Below are 21,309 nucleotides of genomic sequence, written 5' to 3' on the forward strand. Positions count from 1 at the left end.
TTCCCAGTGTTTTATATACATTTCCACACTATGCGGTTGGAATAATACTGTGAAATTGTGAAAATGGTGATAAGAATGTTTAGTATAAGAGCTGTTTGAAATGACCGCCTGAAATTTCCACTTGTTTGCATGGGTACGCTTTTTGGATAAGTTAATAGACCAATAACAAAGAGAGTTTGCCCTCCTCTCTGCCAATAACAGCGAGTTTTCAGGTTACACATCCCTCCAATTAGGTCCCTCACTTAGACTACTCCCAGACAGTCCTAGCTAAACTCTTGCTTAAAAAATTGCTTTTTGCTAATAATCCATGGTCGAATTGCTGCAAAGAAACCACTACTAAAGGACACCAATGAGAAGAAGAGACTTGCTTGGGCCAAGAAACATGGGCAATGGACATTAGACCGTTGGAAATTTGTCCTTTGGTCTGGAGTCCAAATTGGAGATTTTTGGTTCCAACCGCTGTGGCTTTTTGAGACGCGGTGTGGGTGAACAGATGATCTCTGCATGTATATTTCCCACCGTAAAGCATGGAGGAGGAGGTGTTATGGTGTGGGGGTGCTTTACTAGTGACACTGTCTGTGATTTATTTAGAATTCAAGACACACTTAACCAGCATGGCTACCACAGCATTCTGCAGCGATACGCCATCCCATCTGATTTCGGCTTATTGGGACTATCATTTGTTATTCAACAGGACAATGCCCCAACACACCTCCAGGCTGTGTAAGCGCTATTTTACCAAGAAGAAGAGTGATGGAGTGCTGCATCAGATGACCTGGCCTCCACAATCCCCCAATCTCAACCCAATTGAGATGGTTTGGAATGAATCAGACGACAGAGTGAAGGAAAAGCAGCCAACAAGTGCTCAGCATATGTGGGAACTCCTTCAAGACTGTTGGAAAAATATTCCAGGTGAAGCTGGTTGAGAGAATGCCAAGAGTGTGCAAAGCTGTCATCAAGGCAGAGGGTGGCTATTTGAATAATCTCAAATATAAAATATATTTGGACTTGTTTAACACTTTTTTGGTTACTACATGATTGCATATGTGTTACTTCATAGTTTTGAGGTCTTCACTATTATTCTACAATGTAGAAAATAGTAAAAATAAAGAAAAACCCCTGAATGAGTAGGTGTGTCCAAGCTTTTGACTGGTACTGTATATTTTAGCAATTACATTTACTTTTGATTCTTAAGTATATTTAAAACCAAATACTTTTAGACTTTTACTCAAGTAGTATTTTACTAGGTGACTTTCAATTTTACTTGAGTCATTTTCTATTAAAGTATCTTTACTTTTACTCAAGTATGACAAATGGGTACTTTCTCCACCACTGCCTTTAATAGGCACTTACTATAGTCTTTTTTTTTATAAACCTCTTGAGATAGGAAAACATGTTTTTTGAACATGTGCTCTTTATGACAGAATGTTAAAATGAGCTGAAATCAAATGTTTGTATTTACCAAGTTACGCTTCTCAAAAGGGCACCGAATTGGCGGAATGACCCAGCACACCTGTCAATGTCTGAGCCCCAGGCAGCTGGTTCACTCTTCTTCCTTCCCACAAGTCTGTTTTTCTAACAGTGTTTATTTGGCTTTATGGTCTTCACTTGAAGAAAACCTCTGAGAACCTTCCAGAGCCTGTTATTTTCATAAAATACTCAACGTTTTAGGACTGTGGATGCTTTACTACTATAATGTGTGTAGCAGGAGTTAGCCAATACAATCTATCAGGTTAGCATCTTTCGTCATGAATCTTGCCCTGGAGGCAGCTCTGCAGAGTGGTCTGTGGATGGCACAGCCACAAAGTCTGATTTTATACCTAACCCCAACCTTAACCCTAACCTTAACCACACTGCTAACCCTAATGCCTAACCCTAACCTTAAATTAAGACCAAAAAGTTAATTTAGACTTTGCAGCTGGCCCAAGGGGAAATTGCTCAGCTCTGCCTCCAGGACAAGTCTTATGACAATAAACACACCCTGCTATGATCCTATCCACTGATTCGCTATCCACTACTGTTATGTCATTTGGTAAAGATTTCCCATGCTGCTTCTGTCCCTTTATCAGGCCAATTCTCCTGCCAAATTAAAGCATTTAAGAGATCAGAAAACCTGTTTTAGCTGTTTGTGTTGAAATCTGGGTGAGGCTGTCTGGATCACAACCTGCGTTGATATCAGGGTAGTGGCATACAGACTAAACATGCCTGAGAAACGTTAGTTCAGTTAGTTCAGTTAGTTCAGTTAGTTCAGTTAGTTCAGTTAGTTCAGTTAGTTCAGTTAGTTCAGTTAGTTCAGATAGTTCAGTTAGTTCAGTTAGTTCAGTTAGTTCAGTTAGTTCAGATAGTTCAGTTAGTTCAGTTAGTTCAGTTAGTTCAGTTAGTTCAGTTAGTTCACCACCCGACTGCCCCAAGTGACACCTCAGGGACTGATTACCATGTGAGGGTGTGTGTGTGTGTGTGTGTGTGTGTGTGTGTGTGTGTGTGTGTGTGTGTGTGTGTGTGTGTGTGTGTGTGTGTGTGTGTGTGTGTGTGTGTGTGTGTGTGTGTGTGTGTGTGTGTGTGTGTGTGTGTGTGTGTGTGTTGTGAAATGTGTCCATTACCTGTCTTGGGGTTGATGGTGAAATACATCCGCTGTGACTCCAACAGCTGGAAGGTGAGTTTCCCCTCCGAGGAGCTGTCCACATCAGTAGCAGTGACCCGAAGCACTGACTTGTCATTAGGCATGTTTTCCAGGACGGAGCCGAAGTAGACCGGCTGGGACAGCTGGGGAGGGTTATCATTGATGTCCAAGACTTCCAGAAATACGTCTGTCCAGGTCACCAGAGGGATGGTGCCCAGGTCTTTGGCATAGACCGACAGCCAGTAGTGTGGGACGGCCTCGCGGTCCAACGCCTCAGCCGTGCGGATCACCCCTGCAAAACAGAAGGAGAAATCATTTATAATGTCATCCATCTTGTATTTTCATTTTTTTGCTGACAGGTGATGAACAACTTTGTTAAATCGTCTAGGTTTACCCAGAAGTTGTTATTTGGTTCAACTGGAGGACCAATCAGCTATCAAATGTAAAAGATTCTAAGTAGGAGTGACAATCTGAAAGCGAGGCCTGGTGCATCAGTGCAGGGTTTCAGCACTACAATGACAGAGCATTTTTCCAACAGGATTGAAGCATGCTAATGGAATGTGATGCTTTGTGAGGTCACAGGCTATCAGCTGTAAAGTGTCCATTATGTAGGAACATAGACAGGTCCCAAGAAGCCTCAGATTATTTTAACATTGCACATCCCATTTTCCATTTTTCAACACACCATTTTTACCACAGTCTTTATCAACTGTCATTCCTCTTCTCATCTACTGTAACAGCAATATATTCATGCTAAAGAAAATTGTATCAAATAGTGAAGTTTCTACTATTATCACACACACACACACATATTTACCTGTTTCCTCATCGATCATGAAAACTCCCAGGCCAGATCCATCGTGGATGTGGTACCTGACGACTCCGTCTCTCCCCAGATCCCTGTCTGCTGCTGTCAGCGTCAACACTGAGGTTCCCACAGGAGAGTCCTCCATCACTGAGGCCTCATAGACAAACATGGAGAAGACTGGCCTATTCAGGTTCTCATTCACATCCAGGACCTCCACCTCGATGAAGCAGGAGGAGGACAGTGACCGAGGAAGGCCATGGTCAACCGCTCGAACCGTCAGGTTGTAAGACTGTCTCCTCTCGAAGTCCAGTTCCTTCTCAAGGGTTAGAGATCCCGTCGACGCGTCCAGAAAAAAGGCCCCGTTCTCACTGTTCTTCAGGTTGTAGCTGATCTGTCCACCGCTACCCAGGTCTAAGTCGTAGCTCTCGACCCACAGTAGCACCGTCCCCAAGGGAACGTCCTCAGGGACTTTGATGTTGTAGATCTTGGGGACGAACTTGGGAGGATTGTCGTTGATGTCCTCCAACACGACCACAAGATCGGTCATAGAGAAGAGCTGTGGGTCTGTTTTAGACTGATCTATAGCCTCTATCTTCAGGTCATGTCTGGGAAAGGACTCTCTGTCTAAACGACCAGACACCTTCACTTCTCCAGTGAGTTCATTGATCTTGAAAAGACTGGTTAGAGTTAGCATCGAATATAAGATGTTTCCATTGCCCTCAGAGTCTAAATCTGTTGCGTGCACTTGGAATATCCTCGTGTCAACCTCTGTGTTCTCTGGGATGTGCACGACATACCTGGATTGGTCGAATACTGGTCGGTTGTCGTTAACATCCAATAGATTCACGGCGAGAAATTTCCATGCTGAGGTTTGTGGGCTTCCTAAGTCATAGACAGTTACATTCAAAATGTAGAACTCTTTGGTTTCTCGGTCTAAAGGACACACAAGCTGAAGCTCCCCAGAGAAAATACCAATGGAGAAACACCCGTCTTCATTTCCACTTGAGATGGCGTACACAAGCTTGCTGTTGAATCCGGTGTCGTTATCCGTAGCCTTGAAGTGAAGGATAGTTGAATTCAAAGGGAAGTCCTCTCTGATGTCAATAGTACTCGGGATGCCAGAGTTGAACTTAGGAGAGTGGCGGTTGATGATATAAACGTCCGAGAAAGATTCCTCATCCTGGATAGTCAACACTGGCTTTATGGATTCTATCAGTTTGTCTGTAAGCTGTTTGAAAATCCCAGTCTCCTGACAACTGACGGTGGCTTCAGTGCCCTGTTTGACAACAGTAACAGTAACAACAGAGGGATCAGAGGTATGTTTACCATCTGTTGCTGTGATTCTGAGTCTGAACGAAGGTAATTCAGTCTTTATCGAAGCTGTGGGTATCTGTTTGATCAGTTTAATGACTCCTGATGCAGCGTCGATGTCAAACAGTTTTTGGTCATTCCCTGACTCGATCACATATCTGAGCTGTTGTAGTTCGTCCAGGTCAACAGCAGACAGCCCTGCAATTGGCTCTCTCACCGCTAAATCTACAGGTATGGTGGCGTTGCATCCCACCTGCTCAAACAGAGGGGCGTTATCGTTGACGTTGCTCATGGTGATCGTCACAGCGCACTCAGAAACATGACTGAAGGGACTGCCGCTGTCCGAAGCCCACACTCTGAGATGATACCACCTCTTCATCAACTCGTAGTCCAGATCCTCAGATGTAGAGATCACTCCACTGATTGGGTCTATTGTGAATGGGGAAGTAGCTGAGTTGACTATGGCATAGGTCACGAAACCATTTCGGCCCCTGTCCTCGTCTATTGCAGAGACTGTTAGAACGCTGCTGCCGATAGGTGCATTCTCTGGTAGTGTGGCTTGGTATGAGGGTTTGGTGAATTTGGGGGCGTTGTCATTTTCGTCAGTTATCTCAACGACTATGTGAGTCTCGGCTTCGCCGTGATTCGCTAACACATCAAATTCATAACGAGACTTTTTCTCAAAGTCAAAAGTCTCAGAGGTAACGATTATGCCTGTTTTGGGGTTCATCTTAAATTTGGGGCTATCAGAGTTACTTTTAATGTGGTATGTAACATTCAGATGTGCTGGACTCACACTAACTCTGACCACATGTGTTGTTGGTGGTGAAAACTCACTTAGTGTGATAATGTACGTGTCTTCCAGAAAGCTAAACGGGATTTGTTTATAGGGAGGGATGTGGATTTCTGAAACTGGAGAAACTAAAGGTGGACCGCTCTTGTCTTTAGCTTGAAGGGAGAGGTTAAATCCAGATGGGCTCTGTGACCAATTTATCCTCTTGGTGGAGACCACTTGGAAACCATCGCCTTGCAGGCTGGATGGGATAATCTCAAAATACCTCTGTGGATCCCCACCAACAATACTAACGGACTCAACTGGCTTTACACCCGACTCTACATGGACATCGATAGTTATCTTCTCGTCTTCGTCCTTCTGAGCTAGGACAACCGGGAGAGGTTTGACGATGGGGGCGGTCGAGGAGACCTTTTCTATGGTCACTGTAACCCTGGCCACATTGCCAAACTTCTGAACACCAGATATCTTCTTGGTCCTGTCCTCAGCTAATACAGTGAGATCGTATGTGTCCGCTCGGCTGTGGTTCAGTCTCTTGACGAGGCTGATGGCGCCTGTGAAAGGATCAACGGCGAACGGATGGGCTCTACTCGTGAAGGAGTAATAGAACTCAGCGTTGCCGCCAATGTCCGCGTCCGTCGCACTGACCCTGACCACACTGGACTTCAACGGAGCGTCTTCCCCGATGACCACGTTGTACGAGGCTGGGTAGAAGAGCGGTTTCAGATCGTTGGTGTCAAGCACCTGAATCGATACTTTGGTCCTGGCCTGGAAGTCGTAAGTGATTTCAGTGGCTTCAATGGTGAGAGTATAACTATCTCTTACTTCCCTGTTTAGCGATGCAGAATTACTGCTTCGTGTTTTGATTCGCAGAATGCAGAAATCCCCTACTCTGACTTCCTCCACTTTGAATAGGCTGCCGTCGTCTCCAGAGACGAGTTTGAACTTGATGTCCCAGAAAGGATCGGTTACTACGATACCCATCTTGATGGGACTGTCCACAGCAGTCCTGGGGGCTGAGTTCTCATTAATGGTGGCATTGTAGAGATGATAGGTGAACCTCATGGGAGAGCTGTCCTTTCCAAGCTCCTTTCCCAAGCTCCATTTAGTTGGTATTTTGTGGTACTCGTTACTTGCTACTAGGTTTAGTAAGACTGCTACCACTAAGAGTAGTGTACTTGTGTCTGTTGAAACCATCTTCACTGTCATCACCAGGATCCTCAGCTCTGAGAGAGAGAGAGAGAGAGAGAGAGAGAGAGAGAGAGAGAGAGAGAGAGAGAGAGAGAGAGAGAGAGAGACAGTTACATTTTTGTTCACATGGCGGGGAAAAATATAAATTACATCTTCATTTTAGAGTTCAATACTGTACGAAACTCACGTACAAGTCCATACAAAATACAGCTCTTTGACCAGATTGTGAACATATCACTCATTTCCTTAGTGCCTGGTCCTGTCTGAGCAGTACAATGTGAGAGCAATGACCCAATGACACAACACCACAGTGAAAGCCTGCTGTGAGGTATTTGTCTCCTGTTCTAACATGCCTTGACCAAAGCAAAGCAACACATTGTTTGAAGACAAGAAACAGCCTCAGAGCAGCATTAGACAGGTGGTGCCTTTCCCCCATGTCATTACTCCTTTCTCTTGAGTGCAACAACTGATAATCAAATCATCATTATAAAGCCTTTGTCAGCATGTGTTAATAAAAAAATGATTTGTTGTGTGATGACAGGAATAAAACAGGATTTGGTGGTTTGTTAAATCCTTTCTCCAAACGTAAATACTGCGTCTGTGTTCTGAGCTGTCTTCTGTTCAGCGCAGGTTGTTCAGACATACATTTTTTTTTACTCCTAAATGTAAATGCATTTAAAGCTCAACAATTCATAAGACTGAACGGACAGTACGGAAACTTTTCTCTACTGCATAACAATAATTTATACATTTTGCCAAATAAAAACGAAGACTACAAATATTCAAATCATTAGGATTATATGTCACGAGTTGCTAAGCCAGAACCCAGAAGCAGACCAGGACAAGGTAAGTTGAAACGAAGGTGAGTGTTTATTACAAATTCAAGAGTGATGCTGAATAATCCAGGGAACAGAGCGGGCGGCGTTGATTAGTTGTTGGGGGTGCAGTGGTTGATCCCATCCTGGGTCGGCAGCCGCCGACCACCAGGCAGAGGTTGGATGAAGGTTCCGGACGGGTGACTGCAGATGGAACAAAACGGGGGTAAGTAAGCAACAAACCAACAAGGTGCAAAAACAACAAAACTAACGCTAGGCTCTAAGACTGATACTCTGGTAAACCTACTGTTCATGGCTAACGATCCGGCAGGGAATGGATGTTAGGCCAGAGCCTAAGAAGGGTGATGATCAGGACCAGGTGTGCAGATTGCTGATGGGATGCAGGTGCGGAAATCAAGAGAGCTCCCCGGAGCGTTCCCGAACCCTCGGGAAACTGGAGATCACGAACAGAAAAACTAGTCACCAGACAGGACCCGACTCAGACTGCCGGGATCGTTACAGTACCCCCTCCGACCGAACGCCACCGGGCGGACTCCCGGAGCGCCAGGATGGAGGCGGTAGAAGTCACTGATGAGGTCAGCATCTAGGACCTGTCGCCGCGGAATCCAACTCCTCTCTTCAGGACCATACCCCTCCCAGTCCACGAGATACTGAAACCCCGGCCCCGCCGTCTGGAATCCATGATGCGACGCACCGTGTAGGCAGGACCACCTCCGATCATCCGAGGAGGAGGAGGAGGAGGCGGAGGAGGCAACAGAGGACTGAGGAAAACAGGCTTGAGGCAGGAGACATGAAAGGTGGGATGGACTCTGAGCGTCCTCGGGAGTTTGAGTCGAACTGCCACCGGATTGATCACCTTCTCCACCACAAACGGACCAATGAACTTCGGCAACAACTTCCTAGACTCAGTCCGTAACGGAAGATCCCGTGTGGCCAACCAGACCCTATCTCCGATGGAATAGGTGGGAGCGGGGATCCGGCGACGATTCGCCTGGAGCTGATACCGGTCCGAAACTCTAAGGAGTGCCTTTCTGGCCCGATGCCAGGTCCGGTGGCAACGACGAATATGGGCCTGAACAGAAGGCACTGAGAGCTCCTTCTCCTGAGAAGGGAACAGGGGAGGTTGGTAGCCATACAGGCACTGGAAGGGAGACATCCCAGTGGCAGATGTAGGGAGAGTATTGTGGGCATACTCAACCCAAGGCAACTGAGAGACCCAGGAGGTGGGGTTGGAAGAGACCAGGCAGCGTAGCGTGGATTCCATCTTCTGGTTGGCTCTCTCCGCCTGACCATTGGATTGGGGGTGAAAACCAGATGTGAGACTGACTGTAGCTCCAATGGCCAAACAGAAGGACTTCCAGACAGCAGAGGTAAACTGAGGGCCACGGTCGGAAACGATATCACTGGGCAAACCGTGGACCCTGAAAACCTCCCTAACCAGGATCTCGGACGTCTCCGAGGCAGAGGGAAGCTTGGCAATTGGCACAAAGTGGGCGAACTTGCTGAATCTGTCCACGATAGTCAGAACGACCGTGTTCCCCTCAGAAGCGGGCAACCCAGTGACGAAGTCCAGGGCCAGATGCGACCATGGTCGCCGGGGAATAGGAAGGGGGTGAAGTAGTCCAGAGCTGGGCCGATTGGTACTCTTATTCTGCGCACACACTGGACAGGCAGCAACAAAACCCCCGAGTATCCTCGGCCATGGCAGGCCACCAAAAACGCTCTGCGAAGAAACGCCATTGTCCGAGCCACGCCAGGGTGACAAGCCATCTTGCTGGCGTGGGACCATTTGAGGACAGCAGGACGAACCGACTCAGGCACAAACAACCGACCGGGTGGACCGTTACCGGGACCGGGCTGAGTCCGAAGGGCCGCCAGCACCTCCTCCTCAATCTTCCACATAACTGCTCCCACGACGCAGTTCCGGGGGAGAATTGTCTCGGTCTTGGACCCACTCTCCTCCGTCTTGGAGAACATCCGGGACAAGGCGTCCGCCTTGCCGTTCTTAGATCCAGGTCGGAACGTCAGGGAAAACTTGAATCGTCCGAAAACAACGCCCACCTGGCCTGACGGGAGTTGAGACGTTTAGCCGATTGCACGTAAGCAAGATTCTTGTGGTCAGTCCAGACAATAAACGGTTGCTCCGCCCCCTCCAACCAGTGGCGCCACTCCTCCAAGGCAAGTTTCACCGCGAGAAGCTCCCGGTTACCCACATCGTAATTCCTCTCCGCAGGCGAAAGGCGACGAGAGTAGTAGGCGCAGGGATGGAGTTTACTGTCCGTGGAGCATCGCTGCGACAGGATGGCGCCAACTCCCACATCAGACGCGTCCACTTCAACGACGAACTGACGGGCCGTGTCCGGTTGAGAGAGAATCGGTGCGTTGGTGAATCGCCTCTTCAAATCCAGAAACGCTCGATCCGCCTCCGGATTCCACTTGAAGGTCCTGATACTGGAAGTCAAGGCAGTTAACGGAGCGGCCACACGGCTGTAATCCCGGATGAATCTGCGGTAGAAATTCGCAAACCCCAAAAATCTCTGGAGCTGCAATCTCGTACCGGGCTGGGCCCATTCCAGAACCGCTCTAACCTTCTCCTGGTCCATCCTAATCTCTCCCCTGGAGATGATGTACCCGAGAAAGGATGTCGTGTGGGCGTGAAACTCGCACTTCTCGGCCTTCACGAACAGGCGATTCTCCAACAATCGCTGCAGAACCTGCCGGACATGCTGGACGTGGTCGGAAGGTTCCTTCGAGAAGATCAGAATGTCATCCAGGTAAACAAACACAAAGAGACCGATCATATCTCTCAGGACGTCGTTCACCATACTCTGGAATACCGCTGGAGCATTGGTCAGTCCAAACGGCATCACCTGATACTCGAAGTGACCCATCGGTGTATTGAAACCCGTCAACCACTCGTCCCCCTCTCTGATCCGGACCATGTGATACGCATTGCGTAGGTCTAGCTTGGTGAACACCGTAGCACCCTGTAAGGAGTCGAAGGCAGAACTCATCAAGGGCAGGGGATACTTGTTCTTGACCGTGATGTCATTCAACCCCCCGATAATCAATACACGGTCGAAGAGAGCCATCCTTCTTACCCACAAAGAAGAATCCTGCCCCCCAGGGGTGATGACGAGGGACGAACGAGACCAGCAGCTAGGGACTCCTTGATGTAGGTCTCCAAAGCCTCACGTTCAGGTCGGGAGATACTGTATAACCTTCCCTTGGGGTAGACAGCTCCAGGGAACAGGTTGATGGCACAATCATATGGTCGGTGGGGAGGGAGTGACAGAGCCTTCTGCTTACTGAACACTTCCCCCAAATCGTGATATGTCTCGGGAACCAGGGACAAATCTGGGGGTTTAGCCTCAATCACCTGACTGGGAACCGAATGGGGGCAGGCAGTCTTGAGACAGTTAGCATGACAATCAAGGCTCCAACTCGTTACCTTGCCCGTCACCCAATCGAACGTGGGATTGTGTTCCTTCAGCCAGGGGTATCCAAGGACCAGAGGAACATGGGAAGACGGCAGAATGAAGAATGAAATCATCTCAGAATGATTCCCGACAACCGCATCTTAACCGGTTCAGTCCTCATCGTGATACGTGCCAGACTACTGCCGTTCAGAGTGGTAGCTTCAATGGCTTCCCGGCAATTGCTCCTTGGAAAGCCCCAGCTGTTCCACCAACTCGGCATCTAGAAAGCTTCCATCGGCACCTGAATCGATAAAGCGTTAATCGCTAAGCTCTGATTCCTGTTCATAAGGGTAGCCGGAAAACGGGGTCTGACAGAGGTATTGAGAGGTCGAAACTGGCTCGCTAAAAGTCCTCCCAACTTTAGCGAGCCGCGCAGTTTGACGACCCGACTGGAACCTGAGAAGCTGATCGGTTGGACGGAACCCATTGCTTCTCCCTCCTTCGCTCTCGGACTCGATTATCCACCCGAATAGACAAGGCTACCAAGCTGTCCAGGTCACTAGGCTCCGGATAGGAGATCAACTCATCCTTGAGCTGCTCCGACAGACCCTGGTAAAAGGCCGCTTGCAGAGCCTCCTCATTCCACCCACTCTCCACAGCCAACGTCTTGAACTCGATCACGAAGTCGGCCACGCTGCGAGTTCCTTGGCGAAGCGAAAACAGGCGCCTAGCTGCGTCCCTCCCTCGGACGGAATGGTCGAAGAGCTTCCTCATCTCGGCCGTGAACCCCTGGTATGAAGCCATGCAGGGATCCTGTCGTTCCCAAACGGCTGAAGCCCACTCCAGCGCTCGACCACGCAGCAACTCAATCACAAAGGCTATCCTAGCCTTGTCTGTGGCATAAGAGTAGGGCTGTAGATCGAACACTAATCCACACTGCATAAGGAAGGAACGGCATCTTCCCAGCTCCCCTCATATTTATCCGGCGTCGGAACCTTGGGCTCACGGAAGGACACAGCTTCAGAAGCGGCAGGCGAGATGGGTGAAACCGGTAGTGGATCCTCCACCGGACACTTGCGTTGGTTCTGGACCTCCGTCAGACCGGTAGAAAGGTTCCGAACTGACAACGCGATCTCCTGTAGTACCGTGCTATGATGGCCCAACATCTTCTCCTGCTGGGTAATGGCATGGCGAACAGAGTCCAGGTCCGCTGGGTTCATTACTGGCCGGATCGTTCTGTCACGAGTTGCTAAGCCAGAACCCAGAAGCAGACCAGGACAAGGTAAGTTGAAACGAAGGTGAGTGTTTATTACAAATTCAAGAGTGATGCTGAATAATCCAGGGAACAGAGCGGGCGGCGTTGATTAGTTGTTGGGGGTGCAGTGGTTGATCCCATCCTGGTCGGCAGCCGCCGACCACCAGGCAGAGGTTGGATGAAGGTTCCGGACGGGTGACTGCAGATGGAACAAAACGGGGGTAAGTAAGCAACAAACCAACAAGGTGCAAAAACAACAAAACTAACGCTAGGCTCTAAGACTGATACTCTGGTAAACCTACTGTTCATGGCTAACGATCCGGCAGGGAATGGATGTTAGGCCAGAGCCTAAGAAGGGTGATGATCAGGACCAGGTGTGCAGATTGCTGATGGGATGCAGGTGCGGAAATCAAGAGAGCTCCCCGGAGCGTTCCCGAACCCTCGGGAAACTGGAGATCACGAACAGAAAAACTAGTCACCAGACAGGACCCGACTCAGACTGCCGGGATCGTTACATTATATCCACAACTCAAAATAAATCAAATGGATAATTGGCCTTTAGGTGAAATGTTCTGGTTTTTAGTGCAATATTTGGCAACAATACAGTCTCCAGTATTCCTGCATGGTGATTTTACCTTCTCTCAGCACTTTAGCTGATCCATACCATCTCCATGACCTTCTCTAACATCTGAAGTTTACAGGAGATATCAGAGAGCTCTGGAGTGAGAGGAAAATGTACAGTGGGCTCCAAAATGACTGTCACCCCTGACTGGCAATGCACAAACAATACTTAAAAAAACATAAACAATATAATTATAGAGATAAACTCAAAATACAGTGGGGAAAAAAAGTATTTAGTCAGCCACCAATTGTGCAAGTTCTCCCACTTAAAAAGATGAGAGAGGCCTGTAATTTTCATCATAGGTACACGTCAACTATGACAGACAAATTGAGAAAAAAAATCCAGAAAATCACATTGTAGCATTTTTAATGAATTTATTTGCAAATTATGGTGGAAAATAAGTATTTGGTCACCTACAAACAAGCAAGATTTCTGGCTCTCACAGACCTGTAACTTCTTCTTTAAGAGGCTCCTCTGTCCTCCACTCGTTACCTGTATTAATGGCACCTGTTTGAACTTGTTATCAGTATAAAAGACACCTGTCCACAACCTCAAACAGTCACACTCCAAACTCCACTATGGCCAAGACCAAAGAGCTGTCAAAGGACACCAGAAACAAAATTGTAGACCTGCACCAGGCTGGGAAGACTGAATCTGCAATAGGTAAGCAGCTTGGTTTGAAGAAATCAACTGTGGGAGCAATTATTAGGAAATGGAAGACATACAAGACCACTGATAATCTCCCTCGATCTGGGGCTCCACGCAAGATCTCACCCCGTGGGGTCAAAATGATCACAAGAACGGTGAGCAAAAAATCCCAGAACCACACGGGGGGACCTAGTGAATGACCTGCAGAGAGCTGGGACCAAAGTAACAAAGCCTACCATCAGTAACACACTACGCCGCCAGGGACTCAAATCCTGCAGTGCCAGACGTGTCCCCCTGCTTAAGCCAGTACATGTCTAGGCCCGTCTGAAGTTTGCTAGAGTGCATTTGGATGATCCAGAAGAGGATTGGGAGAATGTCATATGGTCAGATGAAACCAAAATAGAACTTTTTGGTAAAAACTCAACTTGTCGTGTTTGGAGGACAAAGAATGCTGAGTTGCATCCAAAGAACACCATACCTACTGTGAAGCATGGGGGTGGAAACATCATGCTTTGGGGCTGTTTTTCTGCAAAGGGACCAGGACGACTGATCCGTGTAAAGGAAAGAATGAATGGTGCCATGTATCGTGAGATTTTGAGTGAAAACCTCCTTCCATCAGCAAGGGTATTGAAGATGAAACGTGGCTGGGTCTTTCAGCATGACAATGATCCCAAACACACTGCCCGGGCAACGAAGGAGTGGCTTCGTAAGAAGCATTTCAAGGTCCTGGAGTGGCCTAGCCAGTCTCCAGATCTCAACCCCATAGAAAATCTTTGGAGGGAGTTGAAAGTCCGTGTTGCCCAGTGACAGCCCCAAAACATAATTGCTCTAGAGGAGATCTGCATGGAGGAATGGGCCAAAATACCAGCAACAGTGTGTGAAAACCTTGTGAAGACTTACAGAAAACGTTTGACCTGTGCCATTGCCAACAAAGGGTATATAACAAAGTATTTACAAATAAATTCATAAAAAATCCTACAATGTGATTTTCTGGATTTTTTTTCCTCATTTTGTCTGTCATAGTTGACGTGTACCTATGATGAAAATTACAGGCCTCTCTCATCTTTTTAAGTGGGAGAACTTGCACAATTGGTGGCTGACTAAATACTTTTTTCCCCCACTGTACCAACATGTGAGAAATACTGTACTATATTAATGTTTCAATGGAACCAACCAAAATCATAAAAAAAATTTATACAAAATAAATGTCACCAAAATCAAGGTTTCATAATTATTGGCACTCCTCATTTAGTACTTAGTGCAACCACCTCTGGGGCAGGGATAACAGCATGGAATCTTTTCCTGTAATGTTTGACAAGGTTAAGGAACACATTTGGAGGGATTTTGGACCATTCCTCTATGCAGATCCTTTCAAGATCCTTCACATTCTTGGGTTTGCGCTTATCAACTGCCCTCTTCAACTCAGCCCACAGATTTTCGATTGGATTGAGGTCCGGCGACTGAGATGGCCATGGCAGAACATTGATTTTGTTGTCACAGAACCATTTCTGTGTGGATCTTGAGGTATGTTTTGGGTCATTGTCTTGTTGGAAAGTCCACCTACGGCCAAGTCCTAGCCTTCTGGCAGAGGCAACCAGATTGTCAGCCAAAATTGCCTGATACTTGGTGGAATTCATTATGCCATCAATCTTAACCAGTGCCCCTGGACCTCTGGAATTAAAACAGCCCCAAAACATCACTGACCCACCACCATATTTCACCGTAGGTATGAGGTGCCTCTCTTTGTATGCATCCCTGTTTTGACGCCAAACATGCCGATGCTGTATCTGACCAAATCGTTCAATTTTGGTCTCATCAGACCAGAGCACCTTCTTCCAGTCATAATTTAAATGACGTTTGGCAAACTCCAAGCGCTTGCGTCTGTGTCTTGGGGTCAGAAAGGGCTTTCTTCTGGCAACCCTTCCAAAGAGCCTGTGGTTGTGGAGGTGGCGTCTGATGGTGCTTTTTGAAACCTGGTGACCCCAAGACGCCACCAAGGCCTGCAATTCTTTCACAGTGATTCTTGGGGATTTTGTTGCTTCTCTCACCATCCTCCTCCCTATCCTGGGGGGCAAAATGCATTTGCGTCCTCTACCTGTGAGGTTTCCAACTGTTCCATATCTTTTACATTTTTTAAATAATTGCCCTGACAGTGCTCAGTGGTATATTCAATCGTTTGTGGATCTTCTTGTAGCCATTACCAGATTTATGAAGGTCTACAATCATCTATCTCTTTTGAACTGCCAGTTCTTTTGTTTTCTTCATGGTGTTGGATGACAAAGGGATATTGCATGCGTGTTACCTCATTTTTATACCCTGGTGAAACAGGAGGTGATGTAATGGCTCAATATAGTTCCTTAAGACTTAGATAAACTTAAATAAGTGGAATTTAATTCCTGGTTTAAATTTGGTAGATGTTATTTACAATAATCTTTAAGGGTGCCATTAATTGTGAAACCTTGATTTGGAGGACATTGATTTGTAATTAAATCAATAAATGACTTTGGTGGGTTCCATTGAAACATTAATATAGTACAGTATTTCTCACATGTTGGTATTTTGAGTTTATCTCTATAATTATATTGTTTATATTTTTTAAAGTATTGTTTGTGCATTGCCAGTCAGGGGTGCCAGTAATTTTGGAGCCCACTGTACATGAAATACCCGTGACTCTGTTACTGTAGCAACAAACAAATGACTGTTTACCTAAACTAACCTTTCACTTCATAGTGTGTCAATAGTAGTACAAAGTGATTGATTGTTTTTATCCGTAGAATCATACTAGCTTTACAGACGATTATAAATGATGATTTCACTAATCCAATGTGTTTATACGAGTGATCCCTTCAGCCATCTCTCATAACAACTGCTAAAGACTGAGATTCAGACTGGTGCTTGAGTGTCCAGTGGGGTGGTGCCAGCCAGAGTCCGGTAGGTGTGTTTCACCTCGACTAGGCGACGTCATAATGTAATATACCGTTTAGCAGACACACTTATCCAAACTTACAGTCATACATGCATACATTTTACATGTGGGTGGTCCTGGAAATCCAACCCACTACCCTGGCGTTACAAAGCACCATGCTCTGCCAACTCACTACAATAGTGATGTAGTTTAGGGGTCAGTGTTTGGCTTTAAACAGGGATTAAGTCCTGTCATGTTATCTCTTTTAATTTTACGCCATATCAATTTACATTCTTCAGATCATTCTACTTGAACCTAGTCCTTTACATGAACATGGGATGCGTCCCAAATGACACCCTATTCCCTATATAGTGCACTCTGGTCAAAAGTAGTGCACTATGTTTTTTTTATTTTTTGTTTTTTTTATTTTACCTTTATTTAACTAGGCAAGTCAGTTAAGAACAAATTCTTATTTATAATGACGGCCTACACCGGCCAAACCCGGACGACGCTGGGCCAATTGTGCGCCGCCCTATGGGACTCCCAATCACGGTCGGTTGTGATACAGCCTGGAATCGAACCAGGGGGTCTGTAGTGACGCCTCAAGCACTGAGATGCAGTGCCTTAGACCGCTGCGCCACTCGGGAGCCATTTGGGACGCAGTTTATGGACATGGCGCTAAACAATTTCATTTCCAGATGTTGGGGTTAAAAGGAAATGCTTGTCTGGCTGACAGTGCAGTGCTGCTGGTAAGGTAAGATCCTCAGGCAGTCAGTGATTACTGAGGTCTGTCTGCTGTCAGCGGTCGGATGTTCTCCTGTTCATGTTCCTGTGTGTCCCTGCATGTCCTCCTCCTGTGTGTGTGTGTGTGTGTGTGTGTGTGTGTGTGTGTCTGTGTGTGTGTCTGTGTGTGTGTGTGTGTGTGTGTGTCTGTGTGTGTGTGTGTCTGTGTGTGTCTGTGTGTGTCTGTGTGTGTCTGTGTGTGTCTGTGTGTGTCTGTGTGTGTCTGTGTGTGTGTCTGTGTGTGTCTGTGTGTGTGCGTGTCTGTGTGTGTCTGTGTGTGTCTGTGTGTGTGTGTGTGTGTGTGTGTGTGTGTTCCTGCCTGTCCTCCTCCTCATTCTAACCCCCACAGTCACGACCTGTAGGTACACGCTCAGCCATGCTGCTCAGAACAGATCACATTTCAACATCACCCCCATGCTATTGTACCTGTAAAGGTATTTATTTGGGGAAAAGTTGGCTGTGTTTTTGAGTGATGATTTTTAACAGCTCATTGATATCTCTCTCTCTCTCTCTCTCTCTCTCTATGTCTCTGTCTCTGTCTCTCACCCCCCCCGTCTCTCACTCCCCCCTCTCTCTCTCTGTCTCTCACTCCTCCCCCCTCTCTCTGTCTCTCGCTCCCCCCCTCTCTGTCTCTGTCTCTCACTCCCCCCCCTCTCTCTCTTCCTCTGTCTTACTATTTATTTCTGTGAAATTTTATATTGCCTTACAAACTCTATTCAATCCGTATCGTGGAAGTTCAGCGCTAAAGCCCAATTGAAGTTTAAAGGCAATATTCCCGCGTTGGCGGAGATTGCATTCACGGTAAACACTGCATACAGTATGTCGGCTCAATCGGAAATGAGTGTAATTTTTTATTTTCTTCTAATTGGTAGTTACAGTCTTGTCCCATCGCTGCAACTCCCCTACGGACTCGGGAGAGGCGAAGGTCAAGAGCCATGCGACCTCCAAAACACGACCCTGCCAAGCCGCACTGCTTCTTAACACACTGCTCGCTTAACCCGGAAGCCAGCCGCACCAATGAGTCGGAGGAAACACCGTCCAGCTGGCGATCGAAGTCAGCTTGCAGGCGCCCGGCCAGCCACAAGGAGTCACTAGAGCATGATGGGAGAAGGACATCCCGGCCGGCCAAACCCTCCCCTAACCCGGACGACGCTGGGCCAATTGTGCGCCGCCTCATGGGTCTCCCGGTCACGGCCGGCTGGGATCGAACCAGGGGCTGTAGTAACACCTCAAGCACTGTGATGCAGTGCCTTAGACCGGGAGGCCAACCTTAGAATTTCTATCGGGCAATCTGTAACACAATCATTACCGTAAGGCCTTTTACAATCATCATCGTCAGGCCTTTTACAATCATTATCGTAAGGCCTTTTACAATCATTATCATAAGGCCTTTTACAATCTACAATGTAGAAAATAGTAAAAAATGAAGAAAAACCCTGTAATGAGTAAGTGTGTCCAAACTTTTGACTGGTACTACACCTGCACTTTTCTGTGGAAATTCCCAGTGTGCATTTATGTAAATACCTCTTTGGAAGCTTTGTACTGTTTCTGCCTGGCAACCAGGTTACTTTGGAACTACATAGTGGCAATTATGAATCCCTTATCCTACTAAATCTTTTCTCAAGTATAACACTTCATGTGAAGTGTTGTTGATGATGGTTATTCTAGAACACATTAAAGCACAGCTCGCAGTATAATGTATTTCATTTTTCAGTATATTGGCTCAACTTTATCACATGGGGGAGCGGCCAAACGTTCAATCCCAACCTATTTGTTGAGTTACACAGTACTTCAGCAGCAGTAGACCTACGATGTTAAGTTATTCCATAGACCACTGCCCTGAGCAATGACCCTGTCTGGACCAGTGAGTTACCCCCACACCCAGTAACTCTGAACATCAGCTGTCAGTTACCTCTACCACCCAGTAACTCTGGACATCAGCCATTAGCTACCTCCCCACACCCAGTAACTCTGAACATCAGCCGTTAGTTACCTCTACCACCCAGTAACTCTGAACATCAGCCGTTGGTTACCTCTACCACCCAGTAACTCTGGACATCAGCCATTAGCTACCTCCCCACACCCAGTGCCACAGGCAGACCAATTAACTAAATTACTGGGAGTGGAAAGTAATGTATGGCCAGGTCAAATGTCTTCATTCTAATGTACTGGACAAGCCTGGCTTACGGCACCATCCATCTATAGCACACACACACACACACACACACACACACACACACACACACACACACACACACACACACACACACACACACACACACACAGCTACACACACCTATCTATTGGTAAACCACTCCTTAGAGTAACATCACTGTGCAGTCTCAGGTTATTCCAGGTTCAGGAATGTGATGGATCAACAGGGTCTCATCAACTCCTACATTCTCAGGGCACCCAAAAAGCACTCATTTGTTTCAGGCATGCAGGAATATGAAGTGAGGAAAAACTTTATGGCCAACGGGAAGACAGGGAAGTCTCCGTGATGGAAATGGATGAGTGGCCTTCCAGGAGGTTATCTGATGGTCTGTCATAGGTAATAAAGTTGAAAGTTCAGACCATCAGTTTTTCACAGGTGGTAAGTTGGTAGAGCATGGCATTTGCAACACCAGGGTTGTGGGTTCGATTCCCACGTGGGACCAGTATGACAAAGTTTTAGAAAAATGATGCACTCACTACTGTAAGTCGCTCTGGATAAGCATGATGTAAAATGCTAGAGTCAACACATCTCAGTGACAGAAGTCAAATGATCCTATTGGGGTCAAATGATGCCACTCTTGGAAAGCTGTTTTTGTCAGTAAACAGGGGTCAACTAGGGTAGACAGAAGGAGGGACAACTGAGCTATGATATGAACAAAACAACTTTATATCGAGAGTATTGGGGAAATAAAAACTAGGCATTTCCTCCACAAACAAGTGTAGCTCAAATCCCATGCATATTTCACAGCAATTACTTATCTCCCACGTAATGCATACATACAAAACTACAGAAAACTACTTATGGTGAGTAGATATAGTCCCAAATAGTGCACTATATGATAAATGCTCCCACATTGTAACACACCCTAAGCCATGCCCAGACAGGTCTAGAAGCTGTGTTTAGTCAATAAAACAAAACATGATGACACTTAGCACACAGGATTAACAGTACGTTTACAGTAAGTAACTAGGTAACACTTTTATCAATAAGCCTTTGTAACTGTTTATACATGTTTAGAAATGATTTTTAATGCGTTATATATTATTAAACATGATATGCGTGCTTATAATTTATAAGACTTTAAGATTTGTAAGACTAACTGCTTAGAAATGTTCATAAACTTCAGTAAATTGCACAGCTACCATCAGTCAACACTGACAGAATAGAACAGAAACTACCATCAGTCAACACTGACAGAATAGAACAGAAACTTACCCAAGGTCCTCTGAGTTTAACCCCTTCTGAAACTTTTCTTCTTCTTCTTTTATGCTTTAGGGATTTTACAGATCCAGCAAAATGAGAGCGACAAGCACTGTTCTTCTTCCATAGTGTCTCTCATGGGAATCCCAAAAAAACAGACATGCAATATTGTAAACGCCGTCTGTGTCGGTAGCTAGCTAGCTAACTTTACTCACTCCATTCCACTCAGGAGCTTTGCAGTTGAGCACTACGAGTCTCCTAGATCCCTGAGGAACTCCATGGTCCCCTCCCACTTCTCCCTCCCTCCCTCCCTCACACACACACACACACACACACACACACACACACACACACACACACACACACACACACACACACACACACACACACACGCGCGCACGACACACACACACACACACACACACACACACACACACACACACACACACACACACACACACACACACACACACACACACACACACACACACACACACACACACACACACACACACACACACACACACACACACACACACACACACACACACACACACACACACACACACACACACACACACACACACTTACACACAAGGGTGCCTGTGCACAGATTGTGGGGCTGGTTCTTTCATGTTAGCCTGCTGGGCTGGGGCTCAAGAAGAGCTCAGTGCTCTCAGGGCGTGTATTGAAACAATACTTT

At 46.6% G+C, this 21,309-nt stretch overlaps 1 protein-coding gene across 1 annotated transcript in view; it reads right to left on the minus strand.

Annotated features, from left to right (window-relative positions):
* Positions 1-20,809, minus strand: part of LOC121530835 (protocadherin Fat 2) — a 76,449-nt gene extending 55,640 nt beyond the window's left edge. Inside the window, exons 1-3 of the mRNA XM_041836102.2 lie at positions 20,622-20,809; positions 3,438-6,758; positions 2,601-2,912 (exon numbers count right to left, since the gene is read on the minus strand). Of these exons, the coding sequence (XP_041692036.1) occupies positions 2,601-2,912; positions 3,438-6,741 (3,616 nt within the window). The 5' untranslated portion in view covers positions 6,742-6,758; positions 20,622-20,809. The remainder of the gene's footprint in view (positions 1-2,600; positions 2,913-3,437; positions 6,759-20,621) is intronic.
* Between the last annotated feature and the right edge of the window lie 500 nt (positions 20,810-21,309).

Source organism: Coregonus clupeaformis, chromosome 2 (genome assembly GCF_020615455.1).
Source record: "Coregonus clupeaformis isolate EN_2021a chromosome 2, ASM2061545v1, whole genome shotgun sequence".
Classification (NCBI taxonomy): domain Eukaryota; kingdom Metazoa; phylum Chordata; class Actinopteri; order Salmoniformes; family Salmonidae; genus Coregonus; species Coregonus clupeaformis.